The 27,307-nt window shown below is 51.6% G+C and overlaps 1 protein-coding gene across 1 annotated transcript in view; it reads left to right on the top strand.

The window, feature by feature from the left end:
- The first annotated feature begins 383 nt into the window (after nt 1–383).
- The window catches only part of LOC102462815 (uncharacterized), a 70,290-nt gene continuing 43,366 nt past the window's right edge, over nt 384–27,307 (top strand). The window contains exons 1-4 of the mRNA XM_075923288.1: nt 384–518; nt 14,993–15,167; nt 17,379–17,445; nt 26,630–26,702. Of these exons, the coding sequence (XP_075779403.1) occupies nt 15,031–15,167; nt 17,379–17,445; nt 26,630–26,702 (277 nt within the window). The 5' untranslated portion in view covers nt 384–518; nt 14,993–15,030. The remainder of the gene's footprint in view (nt 519–14,992; nt 15,168–17,378; nt 17,446–26,629; nt 26,703–27,307) is intronic.

The following is a 27,307-nucleotide window of genomic DNA, read 5'->3' as shown; positions in this document are numbered from 1 at the left end:
GGAGTGAGGCCTGGGGTTGCCCAGGGCCCTGCACCCCAGTAGGGATGGCCTTGCCGTCTGGGTCTGAAAGTCAGCTGCCCCCACTGTTCAGGGGTGTTCAGATCTGGGGAGTTGCCTGGGCGCCTGTCGACAGAGAAGGGGGCTGGGTGAACAAGTCAATTGACCGGCTTGGGCCGGTGCTTTAAAATGGGTCCTTTGTCCATCCCGTGTGCCCCATTCCCGGGCCAAGGCTGCTGCCCATGCTGGGTGAATTCCTCTGGGCCCCTTTTACCTGCACAGCCACAGCTGGCTCTGTTGGTTTTGGCAGATGCCTTTGCTCTGGGCTCTCTCTGAACAACCAGGAAGTTCCTGAGCCAGCAGCTACCCACCCACAGGCTCCTGTTCAAAGTTTAGCGCAGCTGGGGAAAGGCAGCTCGCAGCTGGGAGACGCTGCCCCGAAGAGAAGGAAACCCCCCTCCCCCTTTCCAGGAGGCAGGGCGTTTGGGAGACTCCGAGCCAGGGACTTGCTTCTCCTTGTGGTGAGTGGCTAGTTTGTGCTTGCAGAAAGTTTTGTTCTGGGAGAAGAGAGTGGAATGAGGGTGGAAACAGCAGCTGTGTGCTCCCCCCTGGGCACAACCAGCATGGGGGCACCTTGCTCTCCCTGGCAGGGCATACGGGTGACTCCTTCCACCCCCTTCTCTTCCCCATGGCACCATTCCTGTCCCTAAGATGTGTGTGTGTGGGGGGGTAATCTACTCTCTCCCAGGGGGAGACCCTTTGCTCTCCTAAGTGGCTTACTGCATATCCCCTAGTCATCCCCCTGTCTTCCCGGGGGGACTTCTTCCTGTGCTCTCCTGCAGAAGTCCTGCCTTCTGACAGATCCCCTCCCCGTCCCTCCCTCCTCCTGGAACTGAGCCTGCCGCCTTGCTTCTCTCAGACTCAGGAGAGAGTGGGAGGCTTCTCGCTGGGGGTTTGAAGTGTGGAGGGGGGATGTGAATGGGATGAAGAGGGTGAGGGTCTCCAAGCTTTGGGCGGGGGAGGGTCTCAGAGTTGCCTGCAAAGGGCAAAGTGGGGGAGCTCATGGAACTGCAGGGAGTTGGTTGGAGGACAGTGGCTATGAAGTGCTGTGGGAGAGGGGGAGACCAGCAGGGTCCGTGGCATGGTGGAGGGCCGGAGGACTGCACTAGGTGAGGGGTAGTTTCACCATGGTTAAAGAGAGGTGTCTGGGAGGGGCGTGTATGAAGCAATATGGATGGAGGGAGAGGCATAGATGTTCAGGGTGGAGGATAAAAGCAGCCTGGGGGTTGTGAGGGCTGGGATCAGTAGCAGGAGTTTGAGGGGTAGTTCCCATGATTGCGAGGTGGCATGTGGGGAGGGGTGGCTATAAAGAGACACAAGGGGCTGTGCGGGCAGTGGGGGAGTTCCAAGGGGTTGGTTATAGGTCGAGATGAGGGATTGATTGTAGGGGAAATGCACAGAGGTTTCAGGGTGGCTATAGGGAGACTTGTGGGGACAGTGCAGGGGCTCAGAGGGACGGTTATGGAGTGGCTTGGGGATACTGCAGGGCCTCAGAGGGGCGGTTATGGAGTGGCTGGGGGGTACTGCAGGGGCTCAGAGGGGCAGTTATGGAGTGGCTGGGGGGTACTGCAGGGGCTCAGAGGGGCAGTTGTGGAGTGGTTTGGGGATAGTGATGGGGAGAGTGAGGGAGTTAAGGGGGGATGGTACGGGAGGGTGTTGTGGGGAGAGTGCGAGTGTTCAGACGAGCAGTTATGGAGTGACATGGGGGTACTGTGGGTGTTAAGGGGGTGGTATGAGAGGGTGTTGTGGGGATAGTGTGAGGGTTCAGGGGGTGGTTATGGAGAGGCTCGGGTACTGCAGGGGCTCAGGGGCTGTCATGGAGTAGCTGGGGGGTACTGCAGGGGCTCAGGGGCTGTCATGGAGTACCTGGGGGGTACTGCAGGGGCTCAGGGGCGGTTATGGAGTGGCTGGGGGTACTGCGGGGGCTGAGACGAGCGGCTATGGAGTGGCTGGGGGGGTACTGCAGGAGATCAGGGGCAGCTATGGAGTGGCTGGGGGATACTGTGGGGGCTCAGAGGGGCTGTTATTGAGTGACATGAGGCCTGTTGAGGAGGGGTCAGGGTTCGCCTCCATGTGATGGGATGGCAGAATCCCGTTTGCATGCTGGGAGCAGATCTGAGTTGCATGCAAGGCATGGGGTGGGAGAGTCTGGGAGCCCAGATGAGGAAGAGAAGTGGCTGGTTTCCTGTTTTTGTGTCCCTAAGAGGGTGAGGCAAATTGCCGTGGGACTAATGCGTTGGGGAATATGTGGCACCTGGTATTTCTGGGCTGGGCCCTATCTGAGTCAAAGAGCCCATCCCCACCCTAACGAGCCTGCATTCTAAATGCAAAACTGACAGTTATGCAGGGAGAGTTAGTGACCCAAGACCGCTCAGCAAGGTGGCCGTCAGGACTAGAACACAGGTCTTCTTGAATATTACTAGATCACATGGGCAGCTGGTTTCTAGCTAGCACTTGTAAATATGCCTTTTTTATTTAAAAAAAGGGTTTTCTCCATGCTTTCCCCCCTAGAAATCCCCCTGAGAACTCCTGCTTCTCCTCTGGGGTTCAGGATTTCCTTGGGAGCTTTCTCATTCCTTCACTGAAGAAGTTGGGAAGTTGATGGGGACTGAGTCTTTAACTGAGACATTTCTGCCAAGTGTTTCTCATGTATTTGAGTTAAATAGGTATGTGGGGTGGAGACAAAATAGTGAGTTGTAAGCAGCCTGAACAAAAATAATTTCCCTTCCTGGTGAATCAGGTTTCACTTTGATCCAGTGTAGACTAGTCAAGTAAGTGGTATTTGAAAATATGGTAGCTAGTAGGTTTTCTAAAACACAACTTGGCACCTCACTCAGCTGCAGCTTTAAAAACCTTTCCACCTGCCTTGGCAAACACCCATGGGAGCCTTTAAAAATATGCTAGTTGGCCATAACCCTACAATAGGCCATGACCAGCTAATCTGTTCCTGTGCTAGGTGCCTAATGTCCACTGACAGCTTCTCTTGATTTGGTGTTGCCCCCCCCATGTCAAATCCATTTCATTGGTGTGCACCCCCAGATGGCCGGACTAGAGGACAGTCTCCTCATACTGAGCAGTGTTTCCTCTGCCCCTGCTGTGGTTACTTAACCTACACCCTGGCTGTTATTACTTGTCTACTTTGCTGCTCAATTCCTTCTTGGTTATTCTTCCCTGCTGTTCCTCTTTGAGAACAGGCGGCTTGCTGTAAGTAGGCTGAAAGAGATACCTACCTTGCAGCTAAGATATTTCACTAGGAGTGTCTAGGGATTTGGGGTGCTCCAATTAGGACACCTTAAAGAGGCCTGGTTTTCACCTGCCCTCTGTAAGGCTCCTTTTCTCACTAGTTATTCCTGAAAAGGTTAGTCTGTATTTTTCCACTTTCCTCGCCAGCTAGCCCGTGTCAGTACTTAGACTGGACCTGGCTGTCTGTGCCACACAAGCAGGATTCTGGTTTTCTTCAGCGTTCAGAGCTTGGTTCTCATTCACCAGGCAGAAGCTCCTGCTGCTTCCACTGTGAGCCGCCTTGGATCTGTGAGGACCGCTTTGCATTCTGGGGTTGTCTTTTGCCTTCCCGCATTCCTCTCCTCTTAGAGTTCGTCTAAGATGCAGAAAGCCCTGAGTGTTCTCTAGGACTCACCTTTTCTAATACTCTCTGCCTGCTATGAGACCAGCCTCCTGTTAGCCTGTGTCTAGATTGCAAGCTTCTTTCGGAAGAAGCTTTTCCAGAAGAGATCTTTCGGAAAAGCGTATTTCGAAAGAAAGCGTCCACACGGAAAAAGCATAATGACAAAGTGATGTGCTTTTTTTAAAAGAGAGCATCCACGTTGATTGGACGCTGTCTCGCATTTAAGTTGTGATTAGTCTGGACAGACTGGCTGCCAGGGCACCTTTGTTATTTCCTGGAGACCTCTTCTTTTGAAAGAACTCCCTCTTCTGCATCCACATACGCCTTTTTCCGAAAACGTTTTTTCGGAAAAAGGCTTCTTCCTCGTAGGATGGGGTTTACTGCCATTGGAAAAACCCCTTCGTTCTTTTGACTTTCTGTCAAAAGAACTCAATGGCAGTGTGGACGCAAATATTGTTTTCCCGAAAAAAATGCTGCAGCATAGACACACCCTGACTCTCACACCTCTGATCCTTGACAATAAGGATGAGCTCAGGTAGCAGTGAAGAAGCAGATTTTGTTTCTGAATGTTCGGTTAAGTCTGTAATATAGCGTCATGTGATTACAAGCCCTGTCAAGTGAGGGTTTGCATCTCATTTGCAGTTTAGTTCCAGAAACATCTGAGTTATTCTGCAAGCACTTTACCAAGCAAAGTGGTTTGTGAGGCGAGCTGTCTAAAGGTTCCTTGGATAGAGATGGAATGCAGAAAAAAGTGACTGGACCGTCAATTATAGTATAAATAATAATACCTAGTTCTTCTGTAGTGCAACTCATCTTGCACTTAATGGGAAACTGAGGCACAATCTGGTGCAGCAACTTGTCCAGTCCAATGCTTTAATCACTAGGCAATACTGCCTCCGCTGGGGGAAGAAGGAAAATAGGAATCTGAAATAACAATATGTAGCATTTCCCAGTTTCCAAAGCCTTTTACAAGCCTTTTATTTAATGAAATAATTCTCAAATCACTAGAGCTTGCAAATCTGTGGATGTCTGCTTTACATCTGCAAACCATTTTGTGGGTCAGATGCAGATATAAATGTTGTATACAGGCAGGGCTCTACGACTCACCTTGAGAGAGAGCACATCATTACTATTCCCATTTTTTCACGGGGAAGCTGTCTCAGAGAAGTGGAGAAAATTTGCTATGATCACATGGTGCCTCATGGTTAAGTTTAGAAGCCAAGAATTCCTGAATCCCATCTCTTTCCTCAGATCACACCATGTTTCTGACCATGTAAGAGTAACATTGTGGTACACCATCCCATGCAGAGGCAGAGACCACTTACAGAGAGAGAATGAGTTTGCTCTACAGCCTTAGCTGAGAGCCAGCTGGCTTTTAGCTCAAGCTATAGAGGCTCATACACTAAGCTCCAGAGGTCCCAGGTTTGTTTCTATCTGTCAGCGCTACATAAACATATTGCAGTTTCCACTATTATGATTAGATTAGAGTCTAAAGAGATATGACGGACAAAAGCTGAGAGAAAGGAAATAGCCGTATCTCCATTTTACAGGTGAGAAACAGAAGTACAGACTGGCTCAGATCCCTGTAGGTGGTTGGGCTCCTAACACCCATTGAAGTCAAAACCTAAGTGACTTGACCAGGGTAATAGAGAACCACGGCTCAGTCATCCCCAGAAGTGAGTTCTTGATGGCAACCCACACCCTGCTCTCTCTTGCTTGTCTTCTGCACTTTTTCCCTGGCCACGGAAATGTGTCATCTTTTTCTCCGAGAGATCCGCTTGACGCTAACTGTATTTCTTGGAGGGACACGAAGTCCACAAGGAGTCGTTTCAGCTCCTCATTCGTCATGGCAGTTTTATGTGCATCGTTGAGCACTTGAAGGTCCTTGGATAATCCAGTTGTCATGGCACAAACGTTCCAGCACTCTCTCTTTCTCTTTAAGGATGTTTTCTTTCTTTCACTCGATGTGTTTGGCACATGGGTTATACTCCACTTGGCCAGTGACAAAACTCTCAGCTCCAAGCCTCTGAAGCAGGCAGACTGTGGTGGGACAGCCTAGTGTTATGGAGAGTGGTGGTAGTCCAGTGAGAAATGATGATCTCTCCCACTGTTGGAGACAGCCTCTGGTGCTCAACTCTATGCCAGTCGGGTAAGAGCTTAGAACTGGTAACTGCTGCCTTCTGTGTTATGTTGATGCTCGAGGCGAAGCTGGAGTTCCTCCCTAGCAGGCAAGCCTGGGCAGATGATATGGAGGCCCTGAGTTCTCCATGCATCGGGAACTGCCCCTACCCCGGAATCACCAGTAAAATCCAGAGGAGAGGAAGATCCAGTATGTCTAGTATTTGATCCGCTACAGGAGTTGCTGGAAAGATACTAAGATGTTAGCACCTGACCAATCACCTTTGGGGCTCCTCTCCAGATTTTCGGTCTGAGTTTACTCTCATAGACTGGCATTCTCCTGATTTCACCCACAGGGCAGCGGGGCTTTTCTGTCAGGGGTCGCTCCCTTAGCCTCCTCGGTTACCCACAAGGAAGTGGGTTTGATGAGCCGCAGGCAGTACCGTCGAGTCTCATTATGGTAGGGGGTATGGCCTGGCCTGACGTGCTGGGGGTATTACACTATAACAAATATACATGCTGCAGTACCTACGTAAACTCCCCAAATACCACCCTAGGGAGCTGGGCCTGGAGGCTTCGCTCTTCAGCGCCACAGGCCTCTACCAGCTGACATACAGAGATTTCCCTGAGTGCTGTGATTCATGGTTCCTCGCCTTGCTGTAGCTCAGCCACAAAGGGTACATCTATGCTGCAGTTGAAGATGTGATTGTAACAGAGGTTAGGGCTGAATTAACTCTTCTGGGGATCCAAGGCTATCAGATTTTGTGGGGCCCCCTGGGCTCTGGAGTAGAGTCAGAAATGGGGGTTAGATGTGTGGCAGGTTAGATGTGGGAAGGGGTGAGGGCTTCATTTGCAGTGTGGGCTCTGGGGTAGGGCTGGATGGGGCATTTAGGATGCAAGAGGAGGCTCCAGGCTGGGGCCAAAGGGCTTGGTGTGCAGGAGCAGGCTCAAGGCAGAAGGTTGAGGGTGGAGTGATGGGTCTGGGCGGGGGTTAGGGTGGAGCGGGGCTCAGGGTTGGGGTGTGGAGTCTGAGAGAGAGCTAGGGTGCGTGAACTCAGGACTGGGGCTCTGGGTTGGGGTGCGGGGTCTGGAATAGAGTTGGGATGTGGGAGAGGACTCAGGGCGAAGCCAGGAGATTAGGGGATGGGGCACTTATCTGGGCAGCTCCCATTTGATGGGAGGTAAACAGGTGGCTTCATGCTGCCCCGCACTTGTCTGATGGCATTTCCCCTCTCCCCCCCAGCTCCTATTGGCTGCATTTCCCAGTCAATGGGAGCTGCAGCTGGAGCCTCGAGGCCAGGGCAGCATGCAGGGACAGAGTTTCCCGGCGCTCTCAGCAACATGGCTCTAGTGAGGCAGGGGAGGAACAGCAGCGTGCCAAGCCACTCTCCCCCCCCCTCCCCCCCGCAAGGAAAGGCTGGCTTCGAAGACTTTGCCTGCAGCCCCTAAAGCCCTTTGCTTCATCCGACCTTGCCAGAGGCAGGCATACGCACCCTAGCTTGAATCTATCTAACACAGGTAACAATAGTACTTTAGACGTGGGGGCAGGGCTTCAGCACTGGCTAGCAACCCAAATAGCTCCCCAGCAGGCTTGTACTTGGGCAGCTAGCCCATTTCTCTTCCTAGATTAACGCCAGCACAGGAAGGCCCCCCCCGTTGCAGTAACACCTGCTGCCATGTAGGCACTCTCGGAAGGGCATTGCCGCGTGTGCAAGTTCAATTCCCAGGCACAAGGCTGGAGAATGTCTAAGAAGTTGGCCCTGTTATGATCCTGGCTTTGTTTCTATGGCACCAGGAGCGCACGTGGTGATAGCGCTGTGCAGTCCTAGATGTGCGGAGCGATAGCCAGAGTCCCTGCTTGCAAAAGCTTCCAGAGCGCCGGGGCGCAGCTGAGAGAAGACGTCGCTGTTGCCAATCAACCGCCTTTGCCAAGAGGCAGGGTTCAAGGCTGCGTTGGTAAAGGATCAGCAGGAACACAGCAAGGCTGGTATGTGTCTTAGATTCCTTGCTATGAGCGTGTTCGCTGAAGGCCAGGCAAAACTGAGAAGAACTGAAATAAATCATGTCGGTGCAGCTGGAAACTCTCTCAGGGGTTGGGCTCAGCCATACTGGATCATCCTGATGGTTGCTTCCAGGGCCCATGTGGCTCTTGTGTCTTCTCCTCCGAGGGTCTCGTCTTTGTCGCCTCTGCTGCAGGGTTGTTTGAAAAGTAGCAGATTCTTCTTCTAAGTTTTCACCTTTTCCCTCGGGGCTATTTATGCTAATATAACCCATCTGTTGTTCCACCCAAAGCACAAGGGTCTCCGCTGTTTTTTCCAGTGCAGATTGAGGGCCAATTTTCTGTCACTGTAAGAAAGGGAACTTTTTATTTCTTTCTGGGGAAGCAAATTCTTCCTGATTTCACTCAAGCCCTTTCAGCGTGTGCTCAGAGAGAGAAAGCATATAGTTCGGGAGGCTGATGGCTCTGTTCTGGGGGTGGGGGCAGAGGAGCAGCAATTGATTCATTTGGCAAACAGTTTCTCCTCCCTGCCTTTGGAGATTGGGAGCAGAGGGTCGGATCCATAGGTGCGGACGCCAGCAGGACTCCACCCACCGAGAATCTGGCTCTGAATGTCCTTTCCCCCCTCACCCTATCCTCAGCCTGTCTATTTCCAGGTGCCACCCAATTGCAGGGCTGGATAAAGGTGAGGCTATGGAGAGCTAAGAAGCCCATTCACCCATGAATGTTAGAGGGACCGGCACTCTCAGAGCAGGCTGGATCTCTCCTGAGAAGGGGGAGCAGGAAGCAGCCACAGAAAATGAGACAGGCGCACTGTGATTTGTTGGATCTATTGGGCCGAGCCCAGTTTCGGCTCTATTCGTCATTGTCTAAGCACATTCCATGCAGTTAATGCTGGCTGGAAAGGACATGCCGCGTCCGCTTCTATTGTGTTTAGCTCCTTGCAGTGTTAGCATACCCAGTGTGGCAGGGGAAATGGCTGGTGCTGAGCAGGTAACACAGCCCTTACTCGGAAAGGGCTGGCGCTAAGTGAAAGCAAACAGCTCAAGACAAGACAGATCATACACAGAGCCAAAGGGTGGGGCCAGCACAGCTCCAGTGCTTCATGGCATAGGTATGTTCATAACGTCTCTTCCCAGAGAAGGAGGGACTGTGGTGTGGGGAACTCTTCCAGGCACACGGAGAGGCGGGAGAGACCCAGGCACTGAACTGGAAATAGCAAGCGCCACTCTTTAGCAGAGCAGGGCTCCTTGCAGCTCTTCACAAGCATCCATTCGTTCTCATTACTCCCCTGAGAAAGGAGAGAACTGGGGGTCCCTCCAGGGCCCAGATGGGGAACTGAGGTCTGGTGAAGGGAAGATGTGATGGGGGGAGGGGGCTTCAGGGTGCAGCCTGGAACTGGGGGACCACTGAGCCTTTGTCTCACTTGCCCGGGCTCCCTCTCGCGCTGTGCCAAGTAGCAAACTGCTCCCGCTCCCTGTGAGAAATGCAAAGGGCCTGGGGCTCCAGGCATTACTGTGATAGTGGCATCGGCAGCTGGGAGCTCCCGGCCCTTTTAACTTACTGGGCTCCAGGGCAGCTGCCCCTTTGCTGCCCTCTGTGCAGGGCCGGCTCTACGTTTTTTGCCGCCCCAAGCGAAAAAATGTTTGGCCGCCTCCCCCCTTTTTTTGTTGGCTTTTACACATTTGCACTTTGCAATTTTTTTTGTTTGTTTTCATTTTCGTCTTGGCATTTTAGCCCTATAAATAGCAAATAGAATTTTAATTATTTTTTTCCATAAAGGCAAAGGCGCTTCAAGTAAACTCCCCCTCCCCTTTCACTCACTCCTGGGTCACAACAGCTTTTTCCCTGCCCTGTCCAGCCCCTCCCTATGCACAAGCACCCCTCACTCCCGACCCACAGGGGGAGCAGGGTGCAGGGACAGTGCAGAGCCAGAGGAGTATAGGGAGCAGGGGGAGTAGGGTTCACCATGGGGAATGGGAGGCGCAGAGCTAGAGGGATGTGGGGAACAGTGGGGGGGGGTACAGGGGTGGCACAGAGAATGGGAGGCACAGAGCTAGAGGGATGCGGGGAAGAGTGTGGGGGGTACAGGGGTGGCACGGGGAATGGGAGGCACAGAGCCAGAGGGACGCAGGGATTGGGGGGAGCTGGATGCAGGGTGCAGGGGAGGCACGGGAAATGGGACGCGGGGAACGGGAGGGGCAGAGGTATCGGGGTCCAGGGGCAGTGCAGGGAATGGGGGGCACAGACCCAGAGGGCTGCAGGGAAAAGGGGCTGCAGGGTGCAGAGGGGGCGCAGAGCCAGAGGGTCGTGGGGAACGAGGTGCAGGGGTGACGCAGAGCCAGAGAGTTGCAGGGACCAGGGTGCAGGGGACCAGGGTGCAGGGCGCAGGGGCAGCACAGGGAACGGGTGGCGTGGAGCCAGAGAGGCGCAGGGTGGGGCGGAGCGGGTGCAGCAAGCTGGGCAGCTGTCAGGGAGCAGTCTCTCACTGGCAAAGGGGGCTGGAGCTGACGGGGCGGGGCAGAGCCTGGGTTGTAGATATAGATTTTGTTGTTATAGTAACTGAGTAGGTCACTGGAATCAGCCCAGCTACATAAGAACATAACATAAGAACGGCCGTACTGGGTCAGACCAAAGGTCCATCTAGCCCACTATCCTGTCTACAGACAGTGGCCAGCACCAGGTGCCCCAGAGAGGGTGGACCAGAGACAATGATCAAGTGATTTGTCTCCTGCCATCCCTCTCCAGCCTCTGACAAACAGAGGCCAAGGACACCATTTTATCCCCTGGCTAATAGCCTTTTATGGACCTAACCTCCATGAATTTATCCAGCTTCTCTTTAAACTCTATTATAGTCCTAGCCTTCACAGCCTCCTCTGGCAAGGAGTTCCACAGGTTGACTACACGCTGTGTGAAGAAGAACTTTCTTTTATTCGTTTTAAACCTGCTACCCATTAATTTCATTTGGTGTCCTCTAGTTCTTCTATTATGGGAACTAATAAATAACTTTTCTTTATCAGCCCTCTCCACACCACTCATGATTTTATAGACCTCTATCATATCCCCCCTCAGTCTCCTCTTTTCTAAACTGAAAAGTCCCAGTCGCTTTAACCTCTCTTCATATGGGACCCGTTCCAAACCCCTAATCATTTTAGTTGCCCTTTTCTGAACCCTTTCCAAGGCCAAAATATCTTTTTTGAGGTGAGGAGACCACATCTGTACACAGTATTCAAGATGTGGGCGTACCATAGTTTTATACAGGGGCAGTAAGATGTTCTGGGTCTTATTTTCTATCCCTTTCCTAATAATTCCTAGCATCCTATTTGCCTTTTTGACCGCCGCTGCACTCTGTGTGGAAGTTTTCAGAGAACTGTCCACGATAACTCCAAGATCTCTTTCCCGATTTGTAGTAGCCAAATTAGCCCCCATCATACTGTACGTATAGTTGGGGTTATTTTTCCCGATGTGCATTACTTTACACTTATCCACATTAAATTTCATTTGCCATTTTGTTGCCCAATCACTCAGTTTGGTGAGATCTTCTTGGAGTCCCTCACAGTCTGCTTCTGTCTTGACTATCCTAAACAGTTTGGTACCATCTGCAAACTTTACTACCTCACTGCTTACCCCTTTCTCCAGATCATTTATGAATAAGTTGAAAAGGATTGGTCCCAGGACTGACCCTTGGGGGACACCACTAGTTACCCCTCTCCAATCTGAAAATTTACCATTTATTCCTACCCTTTGTTTCCTGTCTTTTAACCAGTTCGCAATCCAAGAAAGGACCTTCCCTCTTATCCCATGGCCATGTAATTTACACAAGAGCCTTTGGTGAGGGACCTTGTCAAAGGCTTTCTGAAAATCCAAGTATACTATATCTACTGGATCCCCCTTGTCCGCATGTTTGTTAACCCCTTCAAAGAACTCTAACAGATTAGTAAGACAGGATTTCCCTTTACATAAACCATGTTGACTTTTGTCCAACAAATTATGTTCTTCTACATGCTTCGCAATTTTATTCTTTACTATTGTTTCGACTAATTTGCCTGGTACTGAAGTTAGACTTACCGGTCTGTAATTGCCAGGATCGCCTCTAGAGCCCTTTTTAAATATTGGTGTCACGTTGGCTACCTTCCAGTCATTAGGTACGGAAGCCGATTTAAAGGATAGGTTACAAATCACAGATAATAGCTCAGCAATTCCCATTTAAGTTCTTTTAGAACCCTTGGATGAATGCCATCCGGTCCCGGAGATTTGTTAACATTAAGTTTTTCTATTTGTTCCAAAACCTCCTCTAATGACACTTCAATCCGGGACAGTTCCTCAGATTCATCACCCACAAAGGACGGTGCAGATTCAGGAATCTCCCCAACGTCCTCAGCCGTGAAGACTGAAGCAAAGAAATCATTTAGTTTCTCCACAATGGCTTTATCGTCCTTGATTGCTCCTTTTATAGCTCGATCGTCTAGGGGACCCACAGGCTTTTTAGCAGGCTTCCTGCAGGGAAGCCCAGCTAGTCTGGGCTTGTGCTAGTGAGTTCTGTGCTATGCAATAAAATGGACACTTGCAACTACTCAGGCTCTTTGCATTTCCACTGATTTCTTCCTATACTGTGAAACTCCCCATGGCATAACAATAATCACACTCAGCAAGCCAGAACTGTTCCAGTGACACCTCACATGATCTATCTTGAACAAGCTTCATCTTGTGATTATAGGGAAGGTCACACGGGAAGTTTGGGGTTAAACCAAGAGGAGAGCCCCACTGTAAAGGTCTAGCTTGCCATTTCAACTTTTGCTCTCTGGAATGAGGCCTGTTTCCAAGATTTCATGCGCCATCCCCCAAAGTCAGGTTCAGATAACAAATCTGAGTCCTGTGGGATGGGGAAGGAAGGGGGAAGCTGCCGTCTAATTAGCCATCTGCCTCACTCCCAGCCTCCTCCAAGGCAGAGCAACCAATCAGAGCTCAATCTCCCTCTCCTCCCCTCTTGTGAGTAATGGGTTGGCTCCTCTGCCTCACCCCTCCCTCTTGCAGCTGGAGCAGGGGGAAGATACCTGGAGTTGCCCCTCCCCAGCTTGAAAGGGGAGAAAGGACCATGCTGCAGCCCCCCAGGGTTGGTAGGTGGGAAGAACTCCAGGAGAGGCAAAGGTGAGGCAGGGGATGACTGAATTGGGAGGGACTGGGTATGAGGTGATGGACCTGGGGGAGCAGAACTGGTGTGGCCTGCTTGGGGGATCTGTGGGGTAAGGTGGGGGCCAGACTGGTGGAGGGTAAGACCAGAACTGATGGGGAACTGTGGGGCAGAACTGATTGGAGGTTGGGGGAGAATTCATTGCTGGGCAGGGAGAGGCCAGATGTGTGGGTGAGAATTCCTGCAGCAAAAGAAGAGCCTCAAAGATGAAAAGGTAATAAATACTCTACATCTTGATGCAGAATATCATTAGCTAACGTTTCTTGATTAACGTTTAATCTTTTGTATATCTGGTTATCGTGTAATAAACCAATCCATTTTTGCATTTGGGGTCTTGTTGGGTGAATGTATGTGTAACCCACACACCTAGTGTGGTTCGCTGTCCCATGCAGTGGCACTTAGACCACAGCTAAGATCAAGAGACCTCTACAGCATGGGCTGGGAGCCAGCTGGCTTTTAGCTCAGAGGGGAGAGGATCCTGTACTGAGGTCCCAGGTTCAAATCCACCTGGTGGTGGTTACATATGTGTGGACTGAAAATACCTGTCTCAGTCAGTACAATGAATAATGATGTTCGTTAGTGTGTTGTAAAGACTGTACACAACTGGGGTGGTAAACAGCATTGACTGAGGTGATGAGGACAAGTTCATTTTGGAGACAAAATAATAAAGGTATCCAGGTGTGCTACGGCAGAGAGAAGGTTGGGAACCACCAGTCTAGATGTCCTGTCACTTCCTTTCCTTTGCCACTTTCTTTCTGTGCAGGATTTCCCTTCTGCTCCTGTGGATTCCACAGAGGATCCCCAGAGAGAGAATGGGACAATGTCATGTTCTATTTCTGCCCCCCCCCCCAATGCAGTCCAGGCCTCATTCCCTTGCAGTGGCTCAGGAGGCATCATGATGCGGCCAAGGTGGAAGTTAGAAATGCTAGTTTCCTGGTGACAATGGGAGTTAGTTCTAAAGCTGTAGAGAGAGAGTCCCAAAAGGGCAAATGGTTGGCTGGCTGCCCTGTGGAGTCCTAGGAGCTCTGTCCCGTCAGGGTGGGAAACAGGAAGTTGAACCTTAATAAAGCACTTCTGCTTCCCCACCAATAACTTCCCCAATGCAAATATTTGTAGTGAAAAATAGGATAACGTGAGCACGGCACATTTTGTCTTTTGTAGTGTAACTGAAATCAATATATTTAAAAATGTAGAAAAAACATCCAAAATATTTATAATACATTTCGATTGGTATTCTGTGATTGAATACTGAGAGTCTGATTATGTATTAACATTTGACGGCCCCAGTTTTTTTCATACTATGTTATAATAAAACTTTGAAAAGTCCCTTTCAAGAGGAAAATTGAAATGCTTTATGACAAAAATGTCAAAACAGGGATGTTTTGGTGGTGGTATTCTGAAACAAAATTTCAGGAAAATCGTGACCATTTCATGAAGTGTTTTGATTTTTGGCAGAACTGCATTTCCTGACTTGTTCAACCTTTTTCAAACCATCTCTAGTGGAAAGACGTCCATCATGACAGATGTGAGGTTTTAGGATGGAGATGGGCTTGAATTTGGGGGCCCACTGGTTATTTTCACTCTCTGGTTCCAATATTCAAGCACTTGGTACTAATCCTTTGGTTTTCCTCCCTTGTAATGTTGGATGCTTAATAACCCCTGGCAGCATTTCTTGGGTTGTTACAGGAGCCTTTGTAAAACTTTGTTAGGTTTCATAAACTCTACCGATAGGCTGGGATATATTCTGCATCCCTATCAATTGGGCACACTTCCAGATAAAGGTTTATTCTGGGTAAAACTGAATTTCACCTCCTGCAAAACTCCAGTCTCCCAAACACACCACTTCCCTAAACTCTGCACACACACATTTATTCATCACACTTTGATGCAAACCTTCAGCTGCAAGCACACCCTTGTTCCAATGTCACATCCTGCTACCTTCTGATGCTGCAGGTTGATGCTGGCACTGATTTTTATTTGCTATGTGTGTTTCTTTTTTCAGTGGTTTTATGCCCCTTGCCCTGCCTTCCACCTGGGCACATGGCTCCCTCTTTGGCAGAGAGACCCGAATATTTGACAGTCACTTTCAGCTCTTGCCTGCTGCAGTGGAGTTCAGCATCTATGGTCCCCATTCTGCTCATGGTTCTTCTACTCCTTCTCTGCATCCACTTTAAAAGGTAGGTGCTCTCCCTCCTAAGTCTCCTGCTCTTGCTCGTGCTCTGTATTCCTGACAAGTGTTGCTGGTAGAAGGGGCTGGGCTCTCAGGCCTGGCAACAATGGGCCAAATTCAGTCTAAGGGCTTGTCGATAGTAGGAAAACTGGCCGCAGTGTAACTGCACCCAGGAGCTCTGGCGCTGTGAATCCCAGGGGCAGCTGCCCTGAAGCTAGACTACTTGAGATGGGAAATAAGGTGGAAATTAATTACCCCTCTCTGGTAAACATCCCTGGAACAGCTGTGGTGAATTCTCCATCACTTTCGAATCAAGACTGGCTGCTTTCTGGAAGGCAAGCTCCAGTTCAAATAGGAATTAATTCAAGGCAGTTCAATCGCCCATGCCTCATGGGAGGTCAGATTAGAGGATCACAGCTGTTCCTAATCTATTTGTAAAGCTGGCAGGGTGGTTTTCAGGTGGGATTGAACCTGTGACCATAGGGGCTTTAAGCCATGTACCTCTAGCACATGAGCTAAAAGCCAACTGGCTCTGGAGCTTACCTGAGGCTGGAGAGCAGACTTCCCTCTCCCTTGTTAGTGGCCTCAATGCCTCTGGGTCACATATGAATATGTGAAAATGTGATTTACACCAGCATCTGGTCTATATGCAGGTCTGCACCAATTTCGCTAAAGGTGATTTCACTAAAGGTGTGCTTTGAAGTAGATTTAGTTTAAGTGGAGCTAACTCCTGTGTGGATGCTCTTAAGTCAGTTTAAACCTGGTCCATAGCTTAGCTTGGTTACTCTTTTCAAGATATATTGGTTTAAATGTGTCTGTGATAGGGATGTTTAATTGAATAATCATGTAACTATACCAAATCTTAGATTCACCCTGACTTGCCATGCAGACAAACCCCTTCCTTGTGGGTCTGTCCCATTGGAAAGATGGCGCATTGCCCCTGAATCCCCTTTCTCCTTTGTGGAGGTCGTGCAGCGAGTGCAGTGAAAGCCCCGGAGTGCAGCCTGGCTTATTACTCCTTGGAAGCGTTACTGTGCAGCAAGATGGGGGATTGGAGAGTCACACCCTGTTTTACCATACGGGATCAGCAAAATGTAAATATGTGCCTGAACTTAAGCCTGTGGCTAGTCCCATTCCTGCGGTTAATATTCAAGTGCTTTGCTGGATTGGGGTCTCATCCTGAGCCCACTGGAATCAGTAAAAATAGTCACAGGATAGGTCTATGGTTCACTATTGCACCCACGGCTGGTGCAGGTCAGTTGACTTGGGCTCACAGAGCTATACAGTTGCAGTGTAAACATTCGGGCTGTGGGCACTGAGACCTAGCCTGGGACCCATTGCACTCATTACAAGGTCTCCCTCAGCCAGTCATGGTCCAACGTGCCCATCTCCCCATAGAAACTTGTTCCCATAACATAAGAACCAGGGCTTACCAAATGAAATTAATAGATAGTCAGTTTCAAACAAACAAAAGGAAGTTTTTCTTCACACAATGCATAGTCAACCTGTGGAACTCCTTGCCAGAGGATGTGGTGAAGACCAGGACTTTAATAGGATTCAAAAGAGAGTTTGATAAATTCTTGGAGGTTAGGTCCTTCAATGGCTATTAGCCAGGATGGGTAGGAATGGTGTCCCTAGTCTCCGTTTGTCAGAGGCTGGAAATGGGTGACAGGAGAAGGATCGCTTGATGATTCCCTGTTCAATTCACTCCCTCTTGGGCATCTGGCATTGGCCACTGTCAGCAGACAGGATACTGGGCTGGATGGATCTTTGGTCTGACCCAGTGTGGCCGTTCTTATGTTAAACACAGAGGCAAGGGCTTGACAATGAGGCCGATACAGAAAGTCACGTTAGAAATTACTGATGGGGAAAGCTGTCCATCTTAGCCCATCCTCCACCCAGGGGCAGGGCCATTTCTACTCTCTCTTCTAGAGTAAAATGTCTCAAATGATTGAGTTCCACCCTTTGCCTTCATCATCTTGCCCTTGGGAACAGACCGAACTTCCCTTTAGAGGAGTTTGCCCCTGATACTCTAAGTTACCTATCGAAACAATTCCTCTATCCATTCTTCCTGGGGGCAGCAAATATCCCCCGGACTCCTTCTGATCTATCCATTTGATGGTTTTGGGGCACAGAGAGGTGCTGAACATCACAGAAACATCCCACACAACCTCCGGATGAACAAAATGAATCTTTGGTGTCTCTTTTGTCTTTCCAGGAAAAATCGACATTTTTCCACCAGGCCCATCAAGAGAGACGCCAACGCCTCCAGGCTCATCAGAGTGGTAAGTTCTGGAGGCCTGCAGGAAAGGTGCAGAGGTGATCCTGCCGCAGTGTTACATGGGTGCATTCCTGCCAGCTTTCCTTTTGCTTTCCTCTTCATCTTCTTGTACCAGGGGCTGGCTCTCTGGGGCTTCAGCTTTGCTCATGCTTGGAGAGAGACAGGACAGGAGGGGCCAGTGCCGGGGTGAACGGGAGCTTGAGCTCTCCCAACGGGAGCTTGTGCTAATGTGCTGGGGATGGCTCTTTGAGGGCAGGACCGTGAAGGAGGGAAGAGAAAGTGCCCAGAGATGGTGAGGAAGCCCATTCCAAGCATTCAGACCCAGGAGTGGAAATTAGGAACGCTTGGCTCCTTTGATATTGGGCAAGTCCCCTCCCCTTTTTGTGCCTCAGTTTCCCAGTTCTATGGGGCTCATTGCATCACTGCCCCCTATTAGTCTCTTGGCGTGTATTCCCCCAGTGTTGAATCTCCTGCCCTTACTTATCCTGCAGTGCAGTTTTGCAGTTCCAGCAGAGAACAATCCCCACCCTCAGCACCTGCGCCAGCCACTTACTACTGTGCAGGTCTGACCGGACACCTGTGTATCTTCCCTCCAGGAGTGTCAGAGGGCAGCTAATCCTCTGACGTGGGCAGGGGTCCAGCTGACCTCTGGCACCTCCAGAAGGGTTCAGCTGGGAGTAGCTACTCAGGGAGTGAATCAGGCAGGCAGGGAGGCTGAAAGGCTAAGGAGCTCAGCGAGAAAGGGAACTTCGGAGCAGAAAGGTGGCTGCCAGACAGAGGGACTGCAGGGGTGAGAAGCTGCCAGATAAAGCCACTGCTCCAAAGAGGGAGAAGCCAGGCTAGCAGCTAGGGAAGGCTTCCCAGAGCTCCGGGAACAGCAAGGGACTGGGACAGACGGGTTCTGTCACAAACACGGGGTCTGAGCTGGAGTGTAGCGGCATGGGCAGCCCTGGGTGCTCCCAACCCTGCAGGGGTCTTTTAGAGAAGAAGCTCCTAAGCCGTGAGCCCTGGGCTGATTAGCCCCTACGAGAGCCCTACTCAGTCCCCAGGGGCCTGTGGGAGGTGACGGTGACCAGTGTCCTTTATGAGCAAACAGAAGAGAGCATCAGAGAAAACAACTTCAAAGCCACAAGCAGCCTTTGTGCCTTGGCTCATCACACGTGGCCCATAAGCTCAGGTGCGATGGGCTTGCCTCTGGAGTCACAGGCAAAGAACAGGCCCAATGGACGTCCCTTTAGGAAGTCAAGGGGCTCTTGAGGCTCACCCTCATCCCAGTGTGCGTTCAAGAAAGCACACACGCCCCAGACTTTGCTCCCCTTCTTCCCCCAAGCCCCGCCCCATCTGCTCACTGGCCTTTGTTACGAGACCATGGTGTGAGTTGGCTGTTTGCCAGCGACAGGTGTTTCCCAGCCAGCCAGGCCACAAGCGCCCCCCCACCCACCCCCGACTGTCGCTACATTGTTTGGCAGTTACACCAATTTAGCCATAACAGCTCGTGGTCCCAGGCTACACAAGCCCCGTGCATGTACCCTGAGAATGACTAACAACCGTCTCGTAGGTGCATATCGCAAAAGCACATTCCACGCACGGCTTTGAGATCGCCCCCCTCCAGTCAAGACCTCCCACTTAATTCACACCCCACAGGCCAAATCTGTCATTTCCCCACAAGCTGTACCTTTCGGCCTATCCTCTGATGGGGAATTGGTTAGCCATGCTAACCATCACCCAGTGATCCTAGGTGGGATATGTAAGCCCATGTGGCAGAAATCTGCAATGCTACTTCTGTCCTAGCTGTGCTGTGTACGAAATACCAGACTCGGTGCCTTGTGCTATGACAGCCCTCTAGTGTCGGAAAATGGAAGAGTTTCTGCTTTTTACAGTAGAGCCTAAATTACAAACACCAGAGTTACAAAGGGTACGTCTACACTACAACGGAAGACCGAAGATGCTGCTGTCGAACTTCGTGGGTTTGAATTAGTGGTCTAGTTAAGGCAGCTAATTGGAAGTGAGAGGGGCGCTCCGGTTGATGCCGGTAATATGCTTCCACGAGGAGTAAGGGAAGTCGAAGGAAGAGTGCCTTTCCTTCGACTTCCTGCTGTGTAGACAGCACCAAAAGCCGAGTTAAACTACTTTAACTTCAGCTACTCAATTAATGAAGCTGAAGTTACATAGCTTAATTTGACTTTGTCCCACAGTGTAGACGTCCCCAAACTAACCAGCCCAGCCTGCACCTGGAATTGTAAATACAGGCAGTCCCTGGGTTACGTACAAGATAGGGACTGTAGGTTTGTTCTTAAGTTGAATCTGTATGTAAGTCGGAACTGGCGTCCAGATTCAGCCGCTGCTGAAACTGATCAGTTTCAACAGCGGCTGAATCTGGACGCCAGTTCTGACTTACATACAGATTCAACTTAAGAACCCCAGGCATCCCCAAGTCAGCTGCTGCTGAAACTGATCAGCGGCTGATTCCAGGAAGCCCGGGGCAGGGGCTTCCTGTAGTCAGCCACTGGTCAGTTTCAGCAGCGGCTGACTTGGGGACGCCTGGGGCAGAACAGCTGGGGTGCTGCTGGGTTGGTCCAGTAGTGCCGCCGCTCCTCGGCGCTACTGGACCAACCCAGCAGCACCCAAGCTGCTCTGCCCCAGGCGTCCTGATTCAGCCGCTGCTGAATCTGACCAGCAGTGGCTGAATCAGGACGCCTGGGGCAGAACAGCTGGGGTGCTGCCCGGTTGGTCCAGTAGCGCCCAGAGCGGCGCTACGGGACCAACTGGCAGCGCCCCAGCTGCTGTACCACAGGTGTCCGGAGCAAAGCCACGGAGCACGGGGGCAGCGGGACAGCCCAGACGCGCCGTGGCTGTCCTGCTGCCCTCGGGCTCCGTGGCTTTGCTCTGCTTTGCTCCCCGTCCCCCTGGTCTGCAGACCAGGGGGACGGGGAGCAAAGCGGCGGAACACGCGGGCAGCGGACAGCCTGGGCTGTCCGCTGACCGCGCGCTCCGTGGCTTGGCTCTGCTTGGCTCTGCTTTGCCCCCCCCCCCCCCCCCGTCCTCCTGGTCTGCAGACCAGGGGGACGGGGGGGGGAGGCAAAGCAGAGCCAAGCGGTGGAGCGCCCGGCCAGCTGACAGCCCAGACGCGTCTGGGCTGTCAGCTGATGGCGCACTCCGCGGCTTGGCTCTGCTTTGCCCCCCCCCCCCGTCCCCCTGGTCTGCAGACCAGGAGGATGGGGGGGGGGGGCAAAGCAGAGCCAAGCAGAGCCAAGCCGCGGAGCGCGCGATCAGCTGACAGCCCAGACGTGTCTGGGCTGTCAGCTGGCCAGGCGCTCCGCCGCTTGGCTCTGCTTTGCCCCCCCCCCCCCCACTCCTCCTGGTCTGCAGACCAGGGAGAGGGGGGCGGGGCAAAGCAGAGCCAAGCCGCGGAGTGGATCCGCGTAACTCGGGGACTGCCTGTATGCAGTGAGGCGGCAGCAGAGACAAAGAAACAAAAAACACCCGGGACTGTGTGTTAAACCTACGCTACTAAAAACAAAGGGGAATCAGCTTTTTAAAATTCTGCACAGATAAAGTTTCAAAGCTGTATTAAGTCAGTGTTCATTTGTAAGCTTTTGAAAGAAGCAGCATAGCATTTTGTTCAGCGTTTCGAACCTCAGACAAAAGGGGCAAAAGTTTGTAGCCATTTGAAACATTGAGTGTTGCTTAAGTGCTAAAGAGGGTGGATTTAAATAAATGGTAGAGGGAGCAAAGACAAGATAAAGAATCGAGAATCTAGCCAATTCTGGCATCCTGCAGAAAGAGCCATTTTTTTTACACTACTGAAAACCATGCACGTGTCCACGTGAGTGGCAGCATTAGCTGCGTTAATTATGTAGATGAAGTTGAAGTAGCTTGACTTGGCTTTTGGCGCTGTCTACACAGCAGCAAGTCCAAGGAAGAGCACTCTTTTGACTGGCTTCATTAGCGCAAGCAACTTCTTCTGCAGCTACTCTCCATGCTAAGAATCCCCAAAGGGAGAGAGAATAATCTTCCATTACAGGACCTCTCCTGAGCCTGAACCAAGGTTATTGAAGTTGAAAGGTGTCTTTCAGGCCAGTTCTGGTCTGGTTGGCTTGCTGCTGGCTGTGCCATTGACTTGGCAGGATGTGCGCAGCAACTGCCACCGATTTGCCCCCTTGCCTCATGCATACACCTCCTGCATCATTTGAAAGGTTTATTATGTCTAGTTTAGGCTGAGGTATGCGGAGCTGTCAGGTGATGCTGTTACCCTAGAAACTGAGATAGACAGTGATCTCATCGGCCCATTAAAATGACTGCTTTGAAACATGGGCATTCGTTTCTGTTAGTTTAATGGCCGTGTGTTATTTCAAGACCTGAAATCAGATTGTTTTGTGACCTCGGAGCTTCACTACAACAGTCTACACCATCGAGCACATTTGGACAGGTATTATTGAAATGTCATAGCGCTGGTGCGATTTTTGGTCGTCATCATCACATTTTGTTCATCTCTATGATCTCGGAGGCAAGTGCACGGATTACAACAGTCTTTGTTGGCTTGGCATGTGAACAGAGAGGATTGTTCTGATGACAGACTCAATTGTGCAGCAACTTCTCATGGTAGGGTCCCAAGTTAGATCTTGTAGAAGCTTAAATGGCAGTGGGCCCTTCGAGACTACAGGAAGTAAGGATGTGAAAGGGCAGGTAATTGACTAATCATATCGTTGATACAATTTGTATAGACTACACAAAGAATCGATAAGGAAAGGTGTTTTATTCCGGTCCAGGAGCTACTCCCGCTGTGGCTCTGCAGTTTAAACAGTAGGAACCGGGCGTGCAGGCAGCCTAGCTCCTACTACATTTAAACTGCAGAGCCGCAGCAGGGCCTGGTCCCGGACCCATCGGAATCAAATGCACCTCTCACAAATCTTTCCCCTTGTTCTTCACCATGATCGGCTATTTTCAGTACTTACTCCGGGACATCTGGTATGACATGTAGTCCCACAGCTATGCTGACAGGCACCTCTGGGTATGGTTCAGGGTCAAATGGGTTTGTCATATGATTGATGATGTAGTTAGTAAGAGCTGTAACATGCTCTTCCTCCTTCTTCAAGGCAGAAGCATGGACTTGTGTGTGTGGATTTATCTTCTCTACTTCTTGTTAGGCCACTTATTCCCCTCATAGCTTTTGCATATTTCTAACATGAAACTGTGTGTTATTTCCAGCATTAGTACTGACCGAGGCGTACGTGTCACTGAATTAAAAAGTTAGTTTATAGTCTAGTACTGAATGCACAGGCAATTGAAAAATGAAAACCTTTCTGCCAGGCATCTTATATGCTACAGGTTGAACCTCTCTAGTTTGGCACTCTCCGGTCCAGCAACATCTATGGTCTGGCATGATTTTAGTTAGCTCGATGTCCATTTATGGTGGATGGGGCCAAGTTTCCTGCAGTCCCATAAAGTTTGTTTACAGCTCCCAGTCCTGGCTCTAAGTGTTCTGTTCTGTTATTTAGCTCTAAATTACCCCAAATGTCTTTTAAGAGCCCAGTAAGCAGTGGAAGTGTTGGTAAAGCTGCTAGACAATACCGACATCCTGGGGTCTGGCAAATTCTCTGGTTCGGTACTGGTCAGGTCAGGTCCTGAGGGTACCAGACTAGAGAGCTTCAAACTGTACATAGTATGTACTGAGACAGACCCAAACCAGCTGGCTGCCACACACTAATGGAGAGAAGACATGCTGGGGCCTGGGTGAACAGTTTTCTCTTCCCTGAGTAAACAGCCTAGTGCAGCATAATCAGGCAGGCACCTGGGTCAATTAGAGCTGCTGGAAGTGCAGGCTAATCAGACACCTGCAGCCACTTAAGGCCTGTGGAGCTGCTTTAAAGGGTAAAGAAGGGGGAAGGGAAAGAGGGAAGGACAGGAAGACAGAAGTGTGATGTAGAAGAGCTGTGTGGGTGTGAGCTGAGGACGGACTAGCAGGTAGCAGAGGGAATGTGCTGGGAGGGATCCTTTGTGGAAGTGGCCCAGGGAAAAGCTGCTAGACTGGAATTGGCAGTAGCCCTGCCTGTTGCCGCTGGCAACAGAAGCCAGAGCAATGGGTGGACCCGGGGTCCCCCCGAGCCTTCCCCACACCATCACAAACTCTGCCCCGGAGCAGGGGAGACCAGGACTACGAAGGGGTTTCACCCAAACCTGTGATGAGGGTGGCTCAGTAGGCTGGGATCCTTGCCTTTAATAAGCCGTGTGGAGGGCCCCAGCGAGCCTGTGAGGCAAACACTAACCCCCAGGAGCGCGGGACCCATGGGACACAGCTGGCGCTTTGCCACAGTGTGTACTAATGGCTATACCTGGAATAGCATTGCATTAGGAGCTTGCATGCGTTTATACCTACCTGTTCTGCCATACGACGTATAGGCTGCTCAGTGGGAGGCTGATCTGGTGAACAAAGTTCAACTGAAAATGATAAAAGATGGTTACAGGCGCTCGTGAGCTGCTTGGACAACTTGGTTGTGGCCCCATTGCGTGTTGCGGGAGCTGTGTACAAAACTTCCTCATTGTAGGTCCCATTGTGTCACCTCACATACAGCTCAATGCCATACCCAGGGCTGTGGACAGCTGCCCCGCACCCAGTGATTTAAAGGGCCCAGAGATCCCAGCTGCTGCTATCGCAACAGCAGCAGGTGCCAGATCCCCGAGACTTTTAAATCACGTCTGGAGACCCACATGGCGCACTCCAGGCAGTGCTGAGAGCTGGGCGGAGGAGGCTAGCTGCCAGCCCCGCCCCTTCTTCCTGAGGCCCCTCCCTTTCCATGGAGGCCCAGTGCGAAACCCCCTCCCCCTACCTTGCCCAGGGTTTGGTAATGTCCGTCGCCAGCCCTGCCTTACCTCAGCTAAACCTACATAAAACAAGCTTATGAATGAAAAGTGGTGGGGGTAAGTACATGTGAGGGGGTAAGTACATGTGAGGGGGTGGGTACATGTGAGGAGGGTGTACATGTGAGGAGGGTGTACATGAGGGGGTAGGTACATGTGAGGGGGTGGGTACATGTGAGAAGGGTGTACATGAGGGGGTAGGTACATGTGAGGAGGGTGTACAGGTGAGGAGGGTGTACATGAGGGGGTGGGTACATGTGAGGGTGTGGGTACACGTGAGGAGGGTGTACATGTGAGGAGAGTGTACATGAGGGGGTAGGTACATGTGAGGAGGGTGTACAGGTGAGGAGGGTGTACATGAGGGGGTGGGTACATGTGAGGGGGTAGGTACATGTGAGGAGGGTGTACATGTGAGGAGGGTGTACATGAGGGGGTAGGTACATGTGAGGGGGTGGGTACACGTGAGGAGGGTGTACATGAGGGGGTAGGTACATGTGAGGGGGTGGGTACATGTGAGAAGGGTGTACATGAGGGGGTAGGTACATGTGAGGAGGGTGTACAGGTGAGGAGGGTGTACATGAGGGGGTAGGTACATGTGAGGGTGTGGGTACACGTGAGGAGGGTGTACATGAGGGGGTAGGTACATGTGAGGGGGTGGGTACATGTGAGAAGGGTGTACATGAGGGGGTAGGTACATGTGAGGAGGGTGTACATGTGAGGAGAGTGTACATGAGGGGGTAGGTACATGTGAGGAGGGTGTACATGAGGGGGTGGGTACATGTGAAGGGGTGGGTACATGTGAGGGGGTTGTACCTCCGGCTGCTGGGAAGAGGGGGTCCAGCGCGCTGAAGAACCAGAGCAGGTTGGAGGGAAGAAAGACCTTCCTGAAAGGCGATCTGAGATGCTATCTCGGACTCCACTCCCCTTCCTGTGCACATTCAGAAGCTCCCAGGAACTGCAGGGGGGAAGGGCAAGGAAGCCGGGTGCAACTGCCCAGCATGGGATCGGACCAGGATGCACCCTGGCAGGGAATTCAGCGGACATGGGAGCTGCAGTAGCTGTACATGGTCAGGACCGGGTTTCACGGATACTAATATCTTTTGCAGACAGGTGGCAGCAGGCGCCTACACATTCTTGCCCTTGTGCTAAGCTGTAGGTGGCCGGGTCAGGCTCCCCCTCTCTGATCTCTACAACCAGAGGGGGCCAGGCAGCCACCTCTGGGCATGGCTGGAGCCCTGAGGTGGGGACCGCGAGGGAATCAATGAACGCTTCAGAGCCAGTTCTAGTCTAGCAATGCCCGGGGTCCCAATGCTCTGCTGGAGAGAAGGATGTGATTGGCCCCTGCTCTGTTCATCCCGTGCCCTCCCCCAGCCCTCTTGATAATCCCATCAGGAGCACATTCAGGAGCTCCCAGGAACTGCAGGGGGGAAGGGCAAGGAAGCCGGGAGCAACTGCCCAGCATGGGATCGGACCAGGATGCACCCTGGCAGACACACACACACACACACACACACACTGTTTCCCTACAGTGTCGACAGTCTCAGTGTCTGTCAGGGTCCAATCAAAAGCCAAGGGGGCGGGGAGTAAGGATTTGAAGGGCCAGAGAAGATGCAAGTGTCCAAAGGGGCTATAATTAGGACAATGGAGCCCTGAGCTAGGCCCAGCTTTAATAATCAGGGAAACCTAGGCTAGTTGGGTTTTGGAATAATCCCCCCAGGAAATGACGTTGGTGGCCTGGTATAAATGAGCCCCACCAGCTGTTAAAAACCACATCAGCTATCCCGGCTCAGAGCAGAGCTATTTAACACAGGTCCCCCCTCTCTCCAGCACTTCTGGCCACCTTCACCCATTGCACAGCAGTAGTGGTACCGTCTGTCTGGGTGTCCTGTAGGCCCATGTTGACTGATGACTAGTGCTGGGTTTGCACTAGCTGCCCTGCCACCGTATAAGGGAATAACATTACCCGCCCCCAGCAGGGAGTACCCGCCCCCCATTGCAGGTAACTCCCACCCCCAGCTCTCCCCTCCCCCCTGGCAGAGTCCTCTTTCTGGGAACTGGAGAGAGGGGACTGACCGCTGTGTTGGGTGATGCTCTTGAAAGGGTCTAATCTCGGGGCATTTACACTGTGCCCATCACCGGGGTCTGTTGGTCCCCATTCGGTGTCTCACCAGTCCTGTTTGCCGGCAACAGGTCTGAAAAAAGCCAGGTCTGGCTATTACGACTCCGTTTCAGCACCACACGGCCCCACGTGCCCGCTTGCTTTGCAGAGCCAGGCCGAGAGCAACCCCCCCGCAATAGAGCTGCTGTCACACTGCTGTTTCTCTCTGCAGACTCCACTGGCATACCAGTCAGCCAGCAGCCCTGAAGAGAAGCAACCGAGTGCTGGAACATCCGTGCAGGAAGGTAGGACAATGAGACGCTTTGTGCTGGGACAACACCAGGTATTAATTGATCACAGCTCCTGCCTGCCTAGTGCAGCGGTGCTCCGGGTCTATGCCCAGCTCCTCCTAGGTCCAGTCTGGAGTTCTCAGTCTCTATGGATAAATAACATAGCTGGATAGTCATCACAGCCGGGGTGTCTCGGGGCCTCGTGGATCAGTTCAGCTCCATAGGGGAGCTCGTACGATGCCTGGGGTGTCTGCCTCGCTTATCTGGATGCTGCAAATCCCTTGCCGGTGGGAGCGTGATGGGGTTAGCCACCTGGCTGATTCCTGCGCAGGGTTAAGGTGCTGCTGGGAGCCTAGTCAGCCCTGCCTGTCACACCGGTAGGGCGGGTGAGGGGGGGAGGGGTGGGGCGAAGGGGAATGCTGCTCAGCAGGTGGCTGGCTGGGGAGGAGCACAGAGCAACAGGCCTGTCCTATAGGGAGAGAAGGTGGGCAGGCGTTCAGAGCTGCTCCTAGGTCTGCTGCCAGCTCCACTCTCCCGGGAGGGATTGTAGGCCCTGACAAGGGCCTATTCAGATATACCTGGGACTTGCTGAGGCTTTTGAGCTGGGCCATGGCAGAGGA

Source organism: Pelodiscus sinensis, chromosome 3, assembly GCF_049634645.1.
Source record: "Pelodiscus sinensis isolate JC-2024 chromosome 3, ASM4963464v1, whole genome shotgun sequence".
NCBI classification, from domain to species: Eukaryota; Metazoa; Chordata; order Testudines; family Trionychidae; genus Pelodiscus; species Pelodiscus sinensis.
This window is presented reverse-complemented; position numbering and strand designations above follow the sequence as displayed.